General features: G+C 43.7%; 1 protein-coding gene across 2 annotated transcripts in view; it reads left to right on the top strand.

Moving 5' to 3' along the window:
• DOCK5 (dedicator of cytokinesis 5) overlaps positions 1 to 17,500 on the top strand; it is a 275,156-nt gene that overhangs the window by 243,281 nt on the left and 14,375 nt on the right. For both annotated transcript variants that reach the window (XM_061163865.1, XM_061163866.1), the window contains 7 exons: positions 867 to 1,008; positions 4,661 to 4,742; positions 6,091 to 6,175; positions 6,929 to 7,015; positions 8,658 to 8,834; positions 14,708 to 14,791; positions 15,620 to 15,757. In XM_061163865.1, the coding sequence (XP_061019848.1) occupies positions 867 to 1,008; positions 4,661 to 4,742; positions 6,091 to 6,175; positions 6,929 to 7,015; positions 8,658 to 8,834; positions 14,708 to 14,791; positions 15,620 to 15,757 (795 nt within the window). The remainder of the gene's footprint in view (positions 1 to 866; positions 1,009 to 4,660; positions 4,743 to 6,090; positions 6,176 to 6,928; positions 7,016 to 8,657; positions 8,835 to 14,707; positions 14,792 to 15,619; positions 15,758 to 17,500) is intronic.

The following is a 17,500-nucleotide window of genomic DNA, read 5'->3' as shown; positions in this document are numbered from 1 at the left end:
AGTCAGACACGACAGAGTGACTGAACACACAACATACCACAGCACATGTATGCTTTAAATTCTAAGCTAAGTATTCATCTTTGTGACAATGAGAGGAGCAGGAATCATCAAAACAGTGACAGCTGAAATTGCAAGAGCTGTGAGGCAAATTTCTTCTGTGTCTGGGACCTCACAAATTTCTTTTCCAAAAAATTCAATTTTATTAATTTTATTAAAGGGAAAAAAGCTGCAGTTTGGAGTGGAAAGACTAGTATTGAGAGCAGTTCTTGTCTATGAGACCTTGATGATGTCATCCACAGCCATCTCCAGGATTGGCTTGGGACTGGCTGTCGATTAATCTTATTCTCTGTTCCCACCTAATCTGTTGGTTGATCTTGTTTGCACTTCCGAGCTCTCTGAGGCAGGGTCGCTCACCCTAACTTACTCGATCATGATGAGAAAGTAAGATCCAGTAAGCTAGGGAATGAGAAAGGAGCTTGCACTTCAGTGTACGTGAATGCCCTTCATTCTTTCGTTTTCTTGCCATGAGAAATACCAGCTAAACTAAGCAGCATGCCCAGTGACATCGTGAATTTCCTATAGGGTGCAAACTCCTTCTCTCCTTGTGGATCAGTGTAGACCTTGCACATGAGTTATCATCCTAAGGCACCCTCTTAAGAAGCATTTTGACTTAACTCCCCAAATAAACTGTGAGCTCTTTCAGATGGTTGCTGTGAGCACGTAGTAAGTGTTCAGTGAGAACATGGTGGCGAGGGAGGGGTTGCACTTAGCCTGGGGAGGACAATGACTTCCTTGAGACTTGAATCCCCAGTTGCCCTTCACTGTTCTGTTCATGTTTAATTCTTCTTGCTTGTCCTGACATGCAGAACAAGATCTTCATCTACCGGGGGAAGGAGTATGAGAGGCGAGAAGACTTCAGCCTGCGGCTGCTGACCCAGTTTCCCAACGCTGAGAAGATGACCAGCACCACCCCCCCAGGAGATGATGTCAAGTCCTCCCCCAAGCAGTGTATCCTTGTCTCGGACCACAGCTTAGAGGCTCTTCTTCCTTTTTTTTTTTTTTTTTTTTAAGGTTTATTATTTACTGATTTATTTGGCTTGGTCAGGTCTTGGCTGCAGTACATGGGATCTTTAGCTGGTGGCATGCAAGCTCTTAGTTGTAGCACTTGGGATCTAGTTCCCCAAGCAGGGATCAAACCCAGTCCCCCTGCGTCGGGAGTGTGGAGTCTTAGCCACTGAACCACCAGGGAAGTCCCTGCCCAGGGGCTCTGGAGCCTGCGACGGCCCCAGCCCAGCCAGAGAAGGTGAGGGTTCAGCCCTGTGCCTGCATGCAGGTAGGTGCTGTCCTCAGACTCATTTAGCCATCCTGACTCAGTGTCCCGTTCTGCATAAAAGCTTCGGGACCCTAATGTCCTTAGCTCAGGGCTCTGATGTAACTGAAAGAGAGAGATGAGAAGCAAATCTTGAGTATGGAAGGACGTGTGGTATAGTCACAGGCAGAGCCCGGGGAGAACATAGACTTCCTGTTCTGAATTCTGGATCCTGTATAAAGACACATAGCTCTCTTTTGGTAATGTATAATGTCTTACTGAAAAAAACAGTTACATGCATTTTAAAAATGAGAGATGTTATGGAATTGAACAGTAAAGGAAGTCTCCCACATACGAACAAGTTCCATTCCAAGAGTACATTTGCAAGTCCAATTTGTTCATAAGTCCAAAACATTAGCCTAGGTACCCAAGTAACATAATTGGCCTTAAGGTACTGCACTGTCATAGGTTTATAATACTTTTCATACAAATAATACATAAAAGACAAACACAAAAATAAAACACTTTTAATCTTACAGTCCCTTGAAAAGTACAGTAGTCCAGTGCCACAACTGGCATACAGGGACTGGTGTCGAGTGAATAGGCAAGAAGAGTTACTGATTGGAGGAGGAAGATGGTAGAGATGAGAGACTGTCAGCAATAGGAGAGGAGGGCAAGCTGCGATTTCATTCAGGCCTGATGTTGATGGCATGCCATGCACATTCACATCTTTGAAAGCTCACAACTTGAAGGTTCATATTTAGAGGACTTACTGTCTTTTAAAAGAGGTCAGTGAGCCAGAGCAGGCGTGGAATGGTAGATAAATAAGAAGGAGCGCTCTGCAGCAAACTGCCTGGGTTCGAGTCCCAGCGCCGGCACTTCCTGTGTCACTTTGGGCAGCTCAGTTTCTCTGTGCCTCAGTTTTCTTATCAAGAAAATGGGGGTGATAATCACTCTTCCCCTTGGAGTTCTTGTAAAGATTGTAAAATATGGAGAACAGTGCCTGGCACATAATAAAATTTCAGTACATGTTAATTATTATAGGTATAGAGTGGTCAGTTACTATAGAAAGATGGACAGTAATAACGACAGAGCAGTTGACAGACATGTCTTTCAAAGGAAAGTGTAGTGGCCTGTTAACACTTAGTAGATGCTTGGGAAAGAAAGGTTTCAGTTTGGGGGTTCAGAAAATGGTTGAGATGCCTCCTTGGTGTGGCAATGAAAAGAGGTCTTTATGGATTTGATGTCGAAACAGGAATCATGGAACTCATTCCAGAGTCATATCTGCATAGCCATCTGATCTTAACTAGTTGCTTAACTTCTCCAGGCCTTGGTTTTCTGAAGGGATAACTCTGTTTTTTTTAAGAATTTTCTTTAAGAATTTTAGGAAAATTCTTCGTAAATTTTTCCTAAAATTCTTAAAGAAATGGGAATACCAAACCATCTGACCTGCCTCCTGAGAAATCTGTATGCAGGTCAAGAAGCAACAGTTAGAACCAGACATGGAACAACAACTGGTTCCACATTGGGAAAGGAGTACGTCAAGGCTGTATATTGTCACTCTGCTTATTTAACTTATATGCAGAGTACATCATGAGAAACGCTGGGCTGGAAGAAGCACAAGCTGGAATTAACTTTGCCGGTAGAAATATCAATAACCTCAGATGTGCAGATGACACCACACTTATGGCAGAAGGCGAAGAAGAACTAAAGAGCTTCTTGATGAAAGTGAAAGAGGAGAGTGAAAAAGCTGGCTTGAAGCTCAGCCTTCAGAAAACTAAGCATGGTGTCCAGTCGCATGGCAAGTAGTTGGGGAAACAATGGAAACAGCGACAGACTATTTCTGGGGGCTCCAAAATCACTGCAGATGGTGACTGCAGCCATGAAATTAAAAGACACTTGCTCCTTGGAAGAAAAGCTATGACCAGCCAAGACAGCGTATTAAAAAGCAGAGACATTTCTTGGCCAACAAAGGTCCATCTAGACAGAGGTTTTTTCAGTAGACATATATGGATGTGAGAGTTGGACTATAAAGAAAGCTGAGCGGTAAAGAATTTCTGCTTTTGAACTGTGGTGTTGGAGAAGACTCTTGAGAGTCCCTTGAACTGCAAGGAGAGCCAACTGGTCCATCCTAAAGGAAATCAGTGCTGAATATTCATTGGAAGGACTGATGCTGAAGCTCCAATACTTTGGCCACCTGATGTGAAGAACTGACTCATTGGAAAAGACCCTGATGCTGGGAAAGATTGAGAGCAGGAGAAGGGGACGATAGAGGATGAGATAGTTGGATGGCATCACCAACTCGATGGATGTGAGTTTGAGCAAGCTCCAGGAGTTGGTGATGGACAGGGAAGCCTGGCATGCTGCGGTCCATGGGGTCACAAAGAGTTGGACACGACTGAGTGACTGAACTGAACTCTTACTTTTTCCACAAATATTTAATAGCATTTCTGTGAAGATCAAGATAAAAAGATAATTTATGTGAAAATGCTTTGTAAGCTGTAACATTGTAAGGTATAGCTGTACACAGTGGTTCTCAAATTGTGTTATATTTAAGAATCACCATGGAGAGATTCTCATTCACCAGCTGTGAATTCTAATTCTGCATTTTGAGTAAATCTCCAGGTGATTTTTGGTGTCAGTGGAAGGCAGCCTTTATGTTGAGAAATATGGGGAGTCAGTGTTAGGTCTGGGGCTTCCCTGGTGGCTCAGTGATAAAGAACCTGCCTGCCAATGCAAGAGACATGGGTTCGATCCTCTGTTGGGAAGATCCCCTGGAGGAGGAAATAGCAACCCTCCCCAGTATTGTCTGGAGAGTCCCGTGGACAGAGGAGCCTGGAAGACTGCAGTCTATGGGGCTGAAAAGAGTTGGACACGACTGAGCAACTTAACAACAACAATATTAGGTCCAGACCCAGTGCCAGTTTCAAAACTGTAAGTTTGGAAGCTTTGTTGGTAAAGGCAGAAAAGTTCCAAGGCTAAGGTTCAAGTCTAAGGTATCCAAAGATAGAAGAAATTCCTTTTGCCTGGGCTCTGCAGTCTGAATATTTCAGATGGATGCTTGTCCAAAAGAAAGTTAAAATAATTTCTAATCACCTATTTTCCTGAAATTTCATTAATGTCTGTTTTCTTCTGGCAAGGTGGTTTGACATGTGTCTGATAAAAAAAGGTTCCAGGATTATGACTTACTAAGGCATTTCGGTAGTACCTAATGGAACCTCATTTTCAGTGTGGTCTGGCCTTTAGGAGTGGTTGGTGTGGGTACCGTTTCCTTTGGTAAAGCAAGAGGACAAGGCGCTTCTTTTTGCAGTGACAGCTTCCTGGCTCTCCCTTCCTTAACGAGCTCCTCAGACATGCAGTGCTTCACTGTCAAGCCAGTGATGAGCCTTCCACCCAACTACAAGGATAAACCAGTTCCGGAGCAGATCTTAAAGTAAGTGGGGCTTTTTTTTGGTATTTTGAACCGTGTGTCTCACACATACTTTATGTAGAAGTCTATCAAAACCAAATCCTTAAATTCATTACCGTTTGAAAGACTTTCTTTTGTCTTCATCCGTTTGCTCTACTGTAACAGACAACCGTAGACTGAGGAGGCTTATAAACCCCAGAAATTTATTTCTCAACAGTTTTGGTGTCTGGTAAGGGCCTTCTTCTGCTTCATATATAGTTCATTTTCTCAATGTGTCTTCCCATGCTGGAGTGAGGGGTGAGGGAGCTCTGTGATTCTTCTTTTTTAATATGGGCACTAACTCCATTCACAAGGGCTCCACCATCATGAGCTAATCACCACCCAAAGGCCCATCTCCTAACACCATCACATTGGACATTAAGGTTTCAACATAGGGATGAGCAGGGGACCCAAATGTTCAGACCACAGCAAATGTCTATTCCGTGTTCAGTATAAGGTAAGAGCCTGGTAACCCGTAGAATTTGGGGGTTTTATTTTTTTTTCAAGCACAGTGTAGGAAATTGGGAAGCTTGCTCTTGAGTTCAGATGCCCTAGTTCTTTTTTCCACCCAGAAAGGAGTCACAGGTCAGCAGTGGCTGACCTCAGCTTGGTTGGTGAGTTCCCCCATGATGAAGCCCTCGTCCCTTTTCTTAAGAAGCTAAAATGCTAGCTGACCTGATGGAACTGTTAGAAAATTATACAAATGAGATCACAAACGCTGCCATAAGTTCATTTTATTTAACAGGTTTTTTTTTTTTAATTACTTTAAGTCTTTTTTCAAAGTTTTATTATTATTATTATTTTTGGTTGTACTGGGTCTTCTTTGCTCTGAGGGCTTTTCTCTAGTTCTGGTGAGTGGAGGCTGCTCTCTTTGCAGTGTTCGGGCTTCTCTTTGTGGTGGCCTGTCTTCTTGCGGAGCATGGACGCTGGACCCATAGGTTGCAGTAGTTGTAATTCCTGGTTGTTGGAGTGCTGGCTCAGTAGTTGTTTTGCATGGGCTTGGTTGCTCCACACAGCATGTGGGATCTTCCCAGATCAGGGATGGAACCTGTGTCTCCTGCATTTGTAGGTGGATTCTTTACCACTGAGCCACCAGGGAAGCCCCATATGCCTTTTAAAATTGTGAACTGGGAGACAGATGCATCAGTAATTAAGATGTGCAGTAAAATCAAGTTCTGTACCACCTCCAGCCTTCATCATGGAGGCTATATCAGTGTTCAGATAATTCAATGGATAGTTGAATTATCAGTCCATGTGAAATGTGCCCCAGGTTTTGGTGGAGGAGTGCTTATTGTAAGAAAGAAGCTACAGCATTGTGACTGTCTTTCCCCAGCTACTACAGAGCCAACGAAGTGCAGCAGTTCAGGTATTCTCGGCCGTTCCGGAAAGGAGAAAAGGATCCTGACAATGAGTTTGCTGTGAGTTCACCACTTGGACCTCTGAAACAAGATGAAATTGACATCCAAAATGGAGGCTATCCACCCAGCCAGCACCTGCAGCAGAAATGATGGCAGCCCTGGTGTGGAGGGTTCATGTACTTGTTACTGTCAGCAGGCTGTCCTCTCAGTGGAAAGTTCTAGACCAGGGATCCAGGAACTGGGCTCCACTCCTGAGCCTGCTGCCACCATGAACTTGGCTTGAGCATGTCACACCTCTCTGGACCTCAAATTTCCCATCAAAAAGAGTGAGGGGGACCTAATAGAGAATTCCTTTCTGCTTTAAATATATCGAATCCTTAAAGTTTAGTAGAAATTTTGGGCTAATTCACTAAGGAGGCATTTAAAATAGAATCTCTAGAGAGTCGACAAGAACCTACTGTATAGCACAGGGAACTCTTGTTCACAGTTCTCTAATAACCTAAATGGGAAAAGAATTTGAAAAAGAATAGATACATGTATATGTATAGCTGAATCACTTTGCTATACACCTGAAACAACATTGTGTTAGTTTCAGTATAAAATAAAAAATTCTTTAAATAAATAAAATATAAAGTAAATACAAAATAGAATAATAGGAAATATTAAATAAAATTAAGATTTGTTAATATAACATGAAAAATATTTAAAATAAAATTTAAAAAATAAATCCAATAGAATCTCAACTAACCCTGAGAATTTTGCCCTTTTTCCTGGGAACTGACCAACATTTCCCACTTTCCCTCCTTCCACCAGACCATGTGGATTGAAAGGACCACATATACGACTGCCTATACCTTCCCTGGGATCCTCAAGTGGTTTGAAGTCAAACACATCTCAATAGTAAGTCATCTGAAAGTGGAACTCGGAATATTTCTGTCTCCAAATAAAATAAGAGCCTTTGTTAAATTCCCCCTCTGATTTTCACTAGCTCCTCCAGCCAACTTCATTTTCCAAAAGAGAAATAAAAGACATGCTTGTCGAATAGAACTCCTTTGTAAAACTGATGTTACAACACCAGTCCTAAAGGTTACTGCCAGTGAATGGCTCTTTTATAAGACCAAATGGGTCTTGTCTCCTCAAGGATCCTGCCAGCACCCAGAAACATTTTTGAAATTCCTCCTTAGAGTTTGTTATCAGTTACATTCTTCTCTCCAAGGATACTTACTCTCCTTTTATTTTTCAACTCATCACATCATCCCTTATCCTCGACTTTTCCATCTTCAGTTCAGTCACTCAGTTGTGTCCGACTCTTTGCGACCCCGTGAATAGCAGCACACTAGGCTTCCTTGTCCATCACCAACTCCCAGAGTCCACCCAAACCCATGTCCATTGAGTCGGTGATGCCATCCAACCATCTCATCCTCTGTCGTCCTCTTCTCCCGCCCTCAAATCTTTCCCAGGATCAGGGTCTTTTCCGATGACTTAACTCTTCGCATCAGGTGGCCAAAGTAATGGAGTTTCAGCTTCAGCATCAGTCCTTCCAATGAACACCCAGGACTGATCTCCTTTAGGATGGACTGGTTGGATCTCCTTGCAGTCCAAGGGACTCTCAAGAGTCTTCTCCCACACCACAGTTCAAAAGCAGAAATTCTTTACCGCTCAGCTTTCTTTATAGTCCACCTCTCACATCCATCTTCAGCACTCCCCAAAGCTGGTTGTTTTACCTTTCTAATATTTATTAAGTCTGTTTTGGTTTGTTCTTCCCCCAGCCCTGCTACTATGTAAGGTGCACTGTTTCTACTCCCATTCATCTCTGGCTGATGGTGTGGAAAAAGGCTCCTGATGGCCCCACCCTGCCTGGTGGGCCTCTTAGGTCTTTTCCTCTCTGCCTCAGAGTATGAGTTCCATAGTGGAAATCTGGCTGTATCACTCATGCTCAGAACCTCGCCATGGCTCCCCAGTGCCTAGACCAGAAAGCCCATGCTCCTAGCACATGTAGACAAGGTCTTTGGGACTAAAACCCTCTTTTACTTTCTTCTATGCCTGGAACTAAATGGCTTATTCTGTGCTGTTTCAACCCTCTATGACATTGGGTCATTCTCTCTGTCCAGAATGCCCTCTCCCCACTTCTTAACCTAACTCCCATTGAGATTGAGTTTAGATACCAGCTTTTCCAGGAAGCCATCTCTGAAACTCCCAACCTGAATTAGATGCCCTTTTTCTATGCCCTGTCACAACCTGGGCTTATTTTAAAGAGTTACCTACCATGCTCACTTGTCTTGAGACCTCTGCATTCTGACCCTGACCCCATAAAAATCACACGCTCCTTCCAGCCATGTGCTCAGTTGCTCCATTGTGCCTGACTCTCTGTGACCCTATGGACTGTAGCCCACAGTTATTAATAAACATGACCTTGACAAGCAAAACATCACTCCTCCAGAGCCTGGTGGGAATTGTGTCCCTGTTGAGTGGAAGGCTTAGGCTTTCTCCAGAAGGGACCATGGAGCTCCATGTCTCTCCTCTCCCACGCGCTCTGTCACAGGAGGAAATCAGTCCTCTGGAGAATGCCATCGAAACCATGGAGCTCACCAATGAGAAGATCAGCAACTGTGTCCAGCAGCATGCCTGGGACCGGTCCCTGTCTGTGCACCCCCTCTCTATGCTGCTCAATGGCATCGTGGACCCGGCTGTCATGGGGGGCTTCTCCAACTACGAGAAGGTAGGTGGGCTGCGTCCTGGGAACCCCATGGGGCCACCAGGCTGGGTGTGTCTCTCCCTCCTTCTCCAGTGGCCTTCTGCCGCTGGCGAATTAGTTTCTTAGAGTTTCTCTGAGAGGTGTTCATGCTCCCCACTTTAGGAATGGGCAAATGAAATGAATGGCAAGCTGCTTCCTGAGCTCACACCTCCTAGAGACCATCAGCTGCCCAGCCAGGGTCAGGCCAGTGTCTGGTAGAATCACCAAAAGATCAACCTGGTGGACCTCTGCTTGATTCACTACCTGTGAATTCCAGCCCCCACTCCCTCTCTCCTCTGGAAGGTAGAAAGCTTTCGAGTGGACTCTAGACCTGAGGATGCCCCAGAAAGGAAGCAGCGTCTGTGGGAAACACAGAGCCACACTCTATTTGAAACTAGATTCTAGGAATCCCCACCCTGACATGGTGTGCAATTGGTTTCATGGACAAATGCTGGCCCTGGCTCTACAGTTAAATTAGTTCAAGTAAGTGTCTTATCTGTTACTCTAGAAATGCATGAATGGAATGCTCACCGTGTGGGAATCCACTGTATAGGGTTTGGGTGAAGCACCATCTAAGTGGAGGTAATGCATTCAGTCAGAGAAGGCAATGGCACCCCACTCCATTCCTCTTGCCTGGAAAATCCCATGGATGGAGGAGCCTGGTGGGCTGCAGTCTATGGGGTCACTAAGAGTCGGACACGACTGAGCGACTGCACTTTCATTTTTCACTTTCATGCATTGGAGAAGGAAATGGCAACCCACTCCAGTATTCTTGCCTGGAGAACCCCAGGTACAGGGGAGCCTTGTGGGCTGCCGTCTATGGGATCGCACAGAGTCAGACATGACTGAAGCGACTTAGCAGCAGCAGTAATGCATTCAGTATATATAATTAATAGAGGGATTTTAATTGTTAGGTATGGTTTCAGTAGCTAAATAATTTGGGAATCTTCCTGAAAACCTTTCCTCTGGTGGCTTGGGCAGTAAAGAATCTGCCTGCAATGCAGGAGGTCCGGGTTCAGTCCTTGAGTTGGGAAGATCCCCTGGAGAACGGAATGGCAACCCATTCCAGTATTGTTGCCTGGAGGATCCATGGACAGAGAAGCCTTGTGGGCTACAGTCCATGAGGTTGCAAAGAGTTGGACATGACTGAGGGACTAAACGCTTCTTGAATATAAATATAACAAGTAACACCCCTGTTGAGTAGCGCAGAAAGTGAGGGGGAAGAGAAGGAGACAGACGGGAAGGGCAAGCAGAGGTTCAATGGGCTGATTCTCTTATAGTAAGTCCCTTACATACAAATGAGCTCCATTCCAAGAGCATGTGTGTGAATCCAGTTTGTTTGTTAAATCCAGCAAAGCTAGCCCAGGTACCCAACTAACGTAATCAGCTATACAGTACTATCATAGGTGTATAATACTTTTCTCACAAATAACACATGTAAATAAACAGAAAAAATAAAACATGTTTAATCTTACAGTACAGTACCTTGAAAGTATAGTAGTACTAGCTACATTACAGCTGTTTCACGCTTGGTTCCAGACATCCTGGGCTTGAAATACTGATTGTGTACTCTGTACTCTGTACAGCAAAGAACGCAAAAGCACAACCACTTGGAGGGGATGCACGCACATGAGCGTGTACGCCAGACGCAAGAACTGGCTCATGTGACTGGACATGCGGATGCATGTTCACATCTTTGAAAGTCTGCAGCTTGTAGGTTCCTGTCTTTACATTTGTACACAGTGTCCTGGGAAGATGAGGGGCTTCAGAATCAGTCACTCCTGTGACCCAGTTCTGGCTTCCCATTGGCCGCTGTGTGTTCTTGGGCAAGTTACTTAACTTCTCTTGAGCCCCAGTTTTCATATTTGGAAAAAGTCAGGAAAATACATAACCGACAGGAGCCATGTGGGGAATGGGGACGTCCCGTCTACAAGAAGCATTGTACAGCGCCTGCCATGTGGTAGAAGCTTGATGAGTGTCCGTTTTCTTCCTGTCTCTCTCTGCCTATTTGGGATGAAACGTGTGATTTGAGTGTTCTTGATAAACTGGGCTTCCCGCTCTGAGTGTGTTGTTGCAAAGATCTTTTTTCTTCTGTCCTCTCTTCCTTTCTCTTCTCTCAGCCTTTTTTAATCTTATTATTCTCAGCAGCTAGTAAGGACTCAATACCAGAGAGCAGTTCTAGTTTGCCCATGTGAGGGTTCAGTAATAATTTCCAGTGTTTCAATGGAATTCAATATTAGGACCCAGAAGGCAATACGTTTTTTAAATACTATAATGATTTCAGTGTGTTTTTTTTCCTATTAGCTATCTGGCACAAATTTTAATGTGTCTTTCCAAGTATTCATTTTTTTTTTCAGAACGCCCTAAACTCTGATTTATATGTGCCAATATTGGTGACTATTATATAATTTTATTTTTAATTTTATTGTGAAAGTCAAATAATATAAAACATACTATTTTAACCATATTTAACTGTACAGTTCGGTGGCACTAACTACATTCACATCTCACCATCACCCATCTCCTGAATTCTTCACTTTCCTAAACTGAAACTCTGTCCCCATTAAACACTAATTCCTCATCCACCCATCCTGTGGTCCCTGGCCTCTACCAGTGTACTTTCTAACTCCATGAATTCGGCTACTACGGGTATCTTCTGTAGGTGGAATCAAGCAGCATTTGTCTGCCTCGTTGTACTATGCTTAGTCGCCCAGTCATGTCCAAGTCTTTGCAACTCCATGGACTCCATGGCCAGGCTTCTCTGTCCATGGGAATTCTCCAGACAAGAATACTGGAGTGGGTTGCCACTTCCTCCTCCAGATTTTCCCAACCCAGGGATTGAACCTGGGTTTCCCACATTGCAAGTGGATTCTTTACCATCTGAGCCATCGGGGAAGCCCTCATTGTTGTGACTATTATATAATTTTATAGCAAATTTTTCCACTATGACCATCTTCAAATTAAAATGAAAAGGGAAAGGAAGTATACATAAACAAATTTATTTCAAGAACTTTTCAAAAATATTAGTTTATACCTTTCATTAATATGTATGACTTTGTATATTTCTCAGTATAAGAAAAGAGTAAATTCATGGATCACCTTGAGCTATTGCAATCAGTTGGGGAATCCATCATTATCAGTTTGATACAGGTGACCTATTTTAGGGCAGCTCTTTAATCAGTGCCTTAGTCATTGGAACCCAGGAACCATTTGCTGTAATTTATCAGCCCTTTGTGGTGTGAGGTAGGACTCTGCTAGAAAAATTAATTTCAGAGCACTCTGCTCTGGTGATCTGTGACTCAACTGATGCTTTGGGAATTTTAGAGCATATTATAGGTTAAAAAAAAAAATTACCTTTCAAAAATGTAAGCTACCTGTACTTTTAAAATATTTTGTTTGTTTTTGGCTGTGCTGGGTCTTTGTTGCTGTGCAGACGTTTCTCTTAATTGTGGCAAGTGGGGGCTACTCTCTAGTTGGCGATGCTCAGGCTTCTCATTGCAATGATCCCTCTTATCATGGAGCACAGGCTCTAGGACACGCAGGCTTCAGTAGTTGCGGCCCATGGGCTCTAGAGCACAGGCTCAATAGTTGTGGCTCACCGGCTTAGTCATTCCCTGGCGTGTGGGATCTTCCCAGACATGAGATCAAACCCATGCCTCCTGCATTGGCATGGGGATTCTTTAGCACTGAGCCATCAAGGAAGCCCTGAACTACATGTATTTTTTAATTATTTATTTATTTGGCTGTACCTGGTCTTAGATGTGGCATGCAGGATCTTTTTAGTTGCAGTTTGCAGGATCTAGTTCCCTGACCAGTGATGGAGACGGGGCTCCTTCCATTGGGAGAACAGAGTCTTAGCCACTGGACCACCAGGGAAGTTCCAAGTACATATATTTTGAAAGGTGGCAGAAGATTTAAGCAAATACTTAAATACTTCATTTAGATCGATAATCCCTCTAAATATGAATCTGCTATAACAAGCTGCTCCATAAATGTCCCATTTCCTATTTGTGATTCTTGGATTCCATACATTTATATTCTCTGTCATATTCATTTCCTAGGGCTGCCATAACAAAATACCACCAACAGAGTGGCTTAAAACAATAGGGATTGATTGCCTCACAGTCTGAAATCAAGAAGTCTGTAGCATCAGTTCCCTCTGAGGCATGTGAAGATGAGTCTGCTCCCTGCATCTCTTCTGGCTTCTGCGGGCTACTGGCTTCCTTTGCTTTATTTAAAAAATTTTATTTGTTTTTGGCTGTCTTGAGTCTTTGTTGCTTCCAGGACTTTTTCTCTAGTTGTGGAGAGCAGAGGCTGCTCTCTCGTTGGGGTGTACGCGCTTCTCACTGTGGCAGCTTCTCTCGTTGAGGTGAGTGGCCTCTTGGGCTCGTGGGCTTCAGTAGTTGCAGCGTTTGTAAGGTCAGTAGATGCAGCTCTGTGCTCTGAAGTAGGGGCTCAGTACTTGTGATGCATAAGCTTAGCTGCCTCACAGCATGTGGGATCTGCACCGACCAGGGATTGAACCCATGTCCCCTGCATTGGCAGGCAGATTGTTAACCACAAGACCACCAGGGAAGTCCTGCAGGCAACCTCTGGCATCCCTTGCCTTGTCGATTACTGTCTTCTCCTTGTCCCTTCACGTGGTGTTCTCTCTGTGTATAGGTATCTGTCTTCTCACGTCCCCTCTTTGTAAAGAGACCAGTTAGACCCCAGTGTCTAAGGGTGCCTCCTACTCTAACGTGACCTCATCTTGACTCATTACTTCTGCAGTTAGTCTGTGACCACATGAGGTCACATTCTGAGGTCCCAGGCTTAGGACTTCAACCTGTGCCTTGGGGGTCGGGGCACAGCTCAACCAATCAAGGAAAAAGTTTGCACATACTCTGTTTTCTGCAGAAAATGGACTGACCTCTTTTATAACTGTGTCCTATAGTTTTAGGAACTCTTGGATCTCATGTAATGGGGTGGTCTTTCTGAGGAGTGGAGGAGAAGAGTAAGGGGAAAATTTGCAGGTCTCTGAAAGCATTCTTAGAATTGATGGTTATGGTGTAGGGAGGAAATAGATAACTCCAGTTTTGAACTCTGTTGGAGCACAAATGTTCACCACAGACTTGGGTTTTTCTCCCCTAATGAATTCTGTCTTTAACATGATCTTGCATATAACATTTATGTTTGTAGGTTGAGTTTGGGTTTATTTCCTTATCATAGGGCCTTTCCATCAGGGTTTATTGATGATGTCATGGGTGACGTGGTCTTGACATACGTAATAAATGCAACCTGCATTTAATATTTTCAATATCGTTCCACATCTATAGCATTTCTCATGTTGTCCTTAAAAATAGCCTTTCGGATTGATGATGAATAAAAGTGTTAAATCTTTTACATATCTTCAGGAATTGTGATAGAGTCTGCAAGGCAGGAAAACTCTCAGCCACATCTTCAGCCTGTTAATTTTTCACTCTTTTATAAATCTAGTCATTTAGTCTCATGAATAACTTTTTGATATTGTCACTTGGTCTTTTCTCAGTTCTTTGGGGAATTTATTTTAATGAATGGCATTCTCTACTGGTGCTGTTGATTTGATGTGTATGTGATGTGTATGGTTAAGAATGTACTCTTGCTAGGAATTGCATGATTCTAGAAAGACTACAGAATATCCCATTGCTTTTTGAATTGTCCACTCTGGTAGTTTACGGGCTATCCCAGGAATGGAATCTATGTTTACTTAATCATTCCTGGTTCACCAGAGGGAACAGAGGACATGTTTCCCCCTTCCCATTTCCCTCCCCTTCCTTTCAGCGTCAAATATACAGATAGGAACGCATTCTAATCAATACTTTCCCATGCTCTCCTTTTAGGCATTTTTTACAGATAAGTACTTGCAGGAGCATCCTGAAGACCTGGAGAAGATTGAGCTGCTAAAGCGGCTGATAGCTTTGCAGGTGTGTCCAGGGAAGGTGTGGTGGACAGCCCTCCATGCTCCTTGGGAGACTGCCTTGCATGATGCTCTCTAGGGCAGTGGTCCCCAGCCTTTTTGGCATCAGGGACCAGTTCTGGTGGACAACAATTTCTCCTCAGATGGGGGTTGGGAGTGATAGTTTTGGAATAATTGAAGCTCATTGCTTTATTGTGCACTTTATTCCTTTTATCAATACCTCAGCTCCACCTCAGATTATCAGCCATCAGACCAGAGGTTGAAGACCCCTGCTCTGGGGCATCCATCTACAAGCCCCCATTTAGGGTTCCTTTTTTATTTAAACTCTTAGAATCACAACCTATCTTGTCTATTTGGCAAAGTGACACAGGCAGAGCATTTCATTAGACTGTGCAGTGTTGGGAGCGGTCTTCTTAGCAGGGAGGTTAAACTCCCCCAGTTGATTTACTGGCATCTGTTTCCATCTGGAAATTGTTGGTCTCAGATTCTATCTTTCACTACTTCTGTAAACAGTGGGAGGAAATGCAGTCATACAGTTCAGTCCAAGATGAAACCTGTCAGTTGCTCCTGCCCAGAAAGCTCCCCAGGCTCATGTGGATTTGCCTTGCTTGGTCCCCTGGTTACTTGTGTCCTAGGTGTGTGAATGCCTCTGCGCCTTTAACCCAAGGGCATCTGGTTCCCAAGCCCTGTGCTAAGAACCAGCGTTTTCATTTGATATGTTCTATGTCCATCAGTTGACCTGTCCACCCCTACCCTCCATCCTCCGCCAGCCTCTAAATCTGAATTATCCCTCTTCCTAAACCTCATCCCATTCCTCTCATGCCTTTTTCTGCAGATGCCTCTGCTGACAGAGGGGATCCGCATCCATGGGGAGAAGCTGACGGAGCAACTAAAGCCACTGCATGACCGGTTGTCTTCCTGCTTCCGGGAACTCAAGGAGAAAGTGGAAAAGCGCTATGGGGTCATAACACTGGTAGGCTTTGTCTCAACAGCCTATGAGCTTTTCTTATTCCTGACCTTTTTCTAGTCTCTTCTACTGTTTGTGATACTGATCCATTTTTCAGATGCCAAGTGAGTCAAAGTAGACTAGGAATGGCTTGAAAACACGGGGTGGGAGAGGGAGGGCTGGGTCGGAGAAGGCGTGGTTTGCTCTTGATGACCTTCAACTGTTGTTGCGTTGGACAGTGGTTCTCAAACTTGAATGACCATCAGAACAGCCTGGAAGGCTTGTGAAGACACAGATCGCTGGGCCACATTCCCTGGGATTTTCATTCACTTGGTCTGGGGTGAGGCCCAAGAATTGGCACTTCCAGCATGCAGTAGGTGGTGCTGTGGGTCTAAGGACCACACTGTGGAAACCACACTGCTAGAAATTGGAATTTCCGGATCCCAGACGCTACGTACTTGTGTCCTATCTAGCCCAACTCTTACAGTTTTTCCTAATCTTTTTTTTAATTTTATTTTTTGTTTTGGTGAAATGTTCACACCATTTGCACCTTGGAAGAGGAGAAAGAATTGTGAGTTACATTTGACAATGCACATAGCAGATTTCATGATGTTTTAAGGATAATTGTAACATTTCTCACTCTGGCTGGTGGTTCAGTCAGTTAAGAATCTGCCTGCAATGCAAGAGGTCTGAGTTCTATCCCTGGGTTGGAAATATCCCCTGGAGAAGGAAATAGCAACCCATTCCAGGATTCTTCCTTGGGAAATCCCATGGACAGAGGAGCCTGGTGGGCTATAGTCCATGGTGTTGCTAGAGTCAGACACAACTTAGCAACTACACCTAAAATTTCTCACAGCTAGTTTTCTGTTTTTTCCTCCTAAGAAATTAGGTGGAGGGGTACATGGGCCAACCTTTTCTCTCCTACAGTTGATGGTATGCTGGGTTCCAGCTTCATTTAGCTATCCTTTTTAACATAAATATATCCTACTTTCTTTAAAAGTTGAATTCTTGAATTCCAGATTTTTAAAAATTCTCTTTCCTCAAATCATAGCTCTGAATTTCTTTTCATGTATTGCTGTTCCCCAATTCCCACGCCTCCATCTCTGTTTTATTTTTCTCCCAAGTGTCTTTTTGATCCTCTCTCATAGTCATCCAAGTGTTTAGTCAGGCCTTCCTATGAATTTACCTCCTAACTTGCTGCCAGTTTTCTTTTAGGAACATTTGTCTTTTACACAAATTCCTAGATGGTAAAGACTTGGCTTTCACTCAGTGAATTGAGTTTTTATTAGACCCAGGTCAGTATTAAGATTTGGATTTGATATGGTGGCCTATGGGGATAATCAGTCCTACCAGAGACATGTCTTATGACAAAAGATCCGTGTTCCTTTACTTCCTAGGATTCACCAGGATAAGCTTTAGGTTTATAGTTTCAATCTTAAACTCTTCTGTTATTCCAGTATTTGTTATTCTAGCTCTTTCAGAAGCTAAGTTGGAGAAGCAGACAAAGGGTTTTGCTATCCTATTGATGGGTAATGAACATCTTGGCTTTTCCCTTTTCATGGGACTGGCAGAAAATCAGGGTGAATTTTTCTCTAGTCTTAGAAACAAGGCAGGTTTAACCTAAATTGTGTCTATAACTAAGAATATAAGGTAGTGGCGGAGGACTACACAGGGGGAGTGAGGGAGGAATGGATTGGGAGTTTGGGGTTAGCAGATGCATGCAAATTATTATATGTAGGATGGATAAACAACCAGGACCTACTGTATAGC

Source organism: Dama dama, chromosome 16 (genome assembly GCF_033118175.1).
Source record: "Dama dama isolate Ldn47 chromosome 16, ASM3311817v1, whole genome shotgun sequence".
NCBI classification, from domain to species: Eukaryota; Metazoa; Chordata; class Mammalia; order Artiodactyla; family Cervidae; genus Dama; species Dama dama.
Note: the sequence above shows the minus strand (reverse complement) of the source record. Positions and strands in the feature narration are given on the sequence as shown.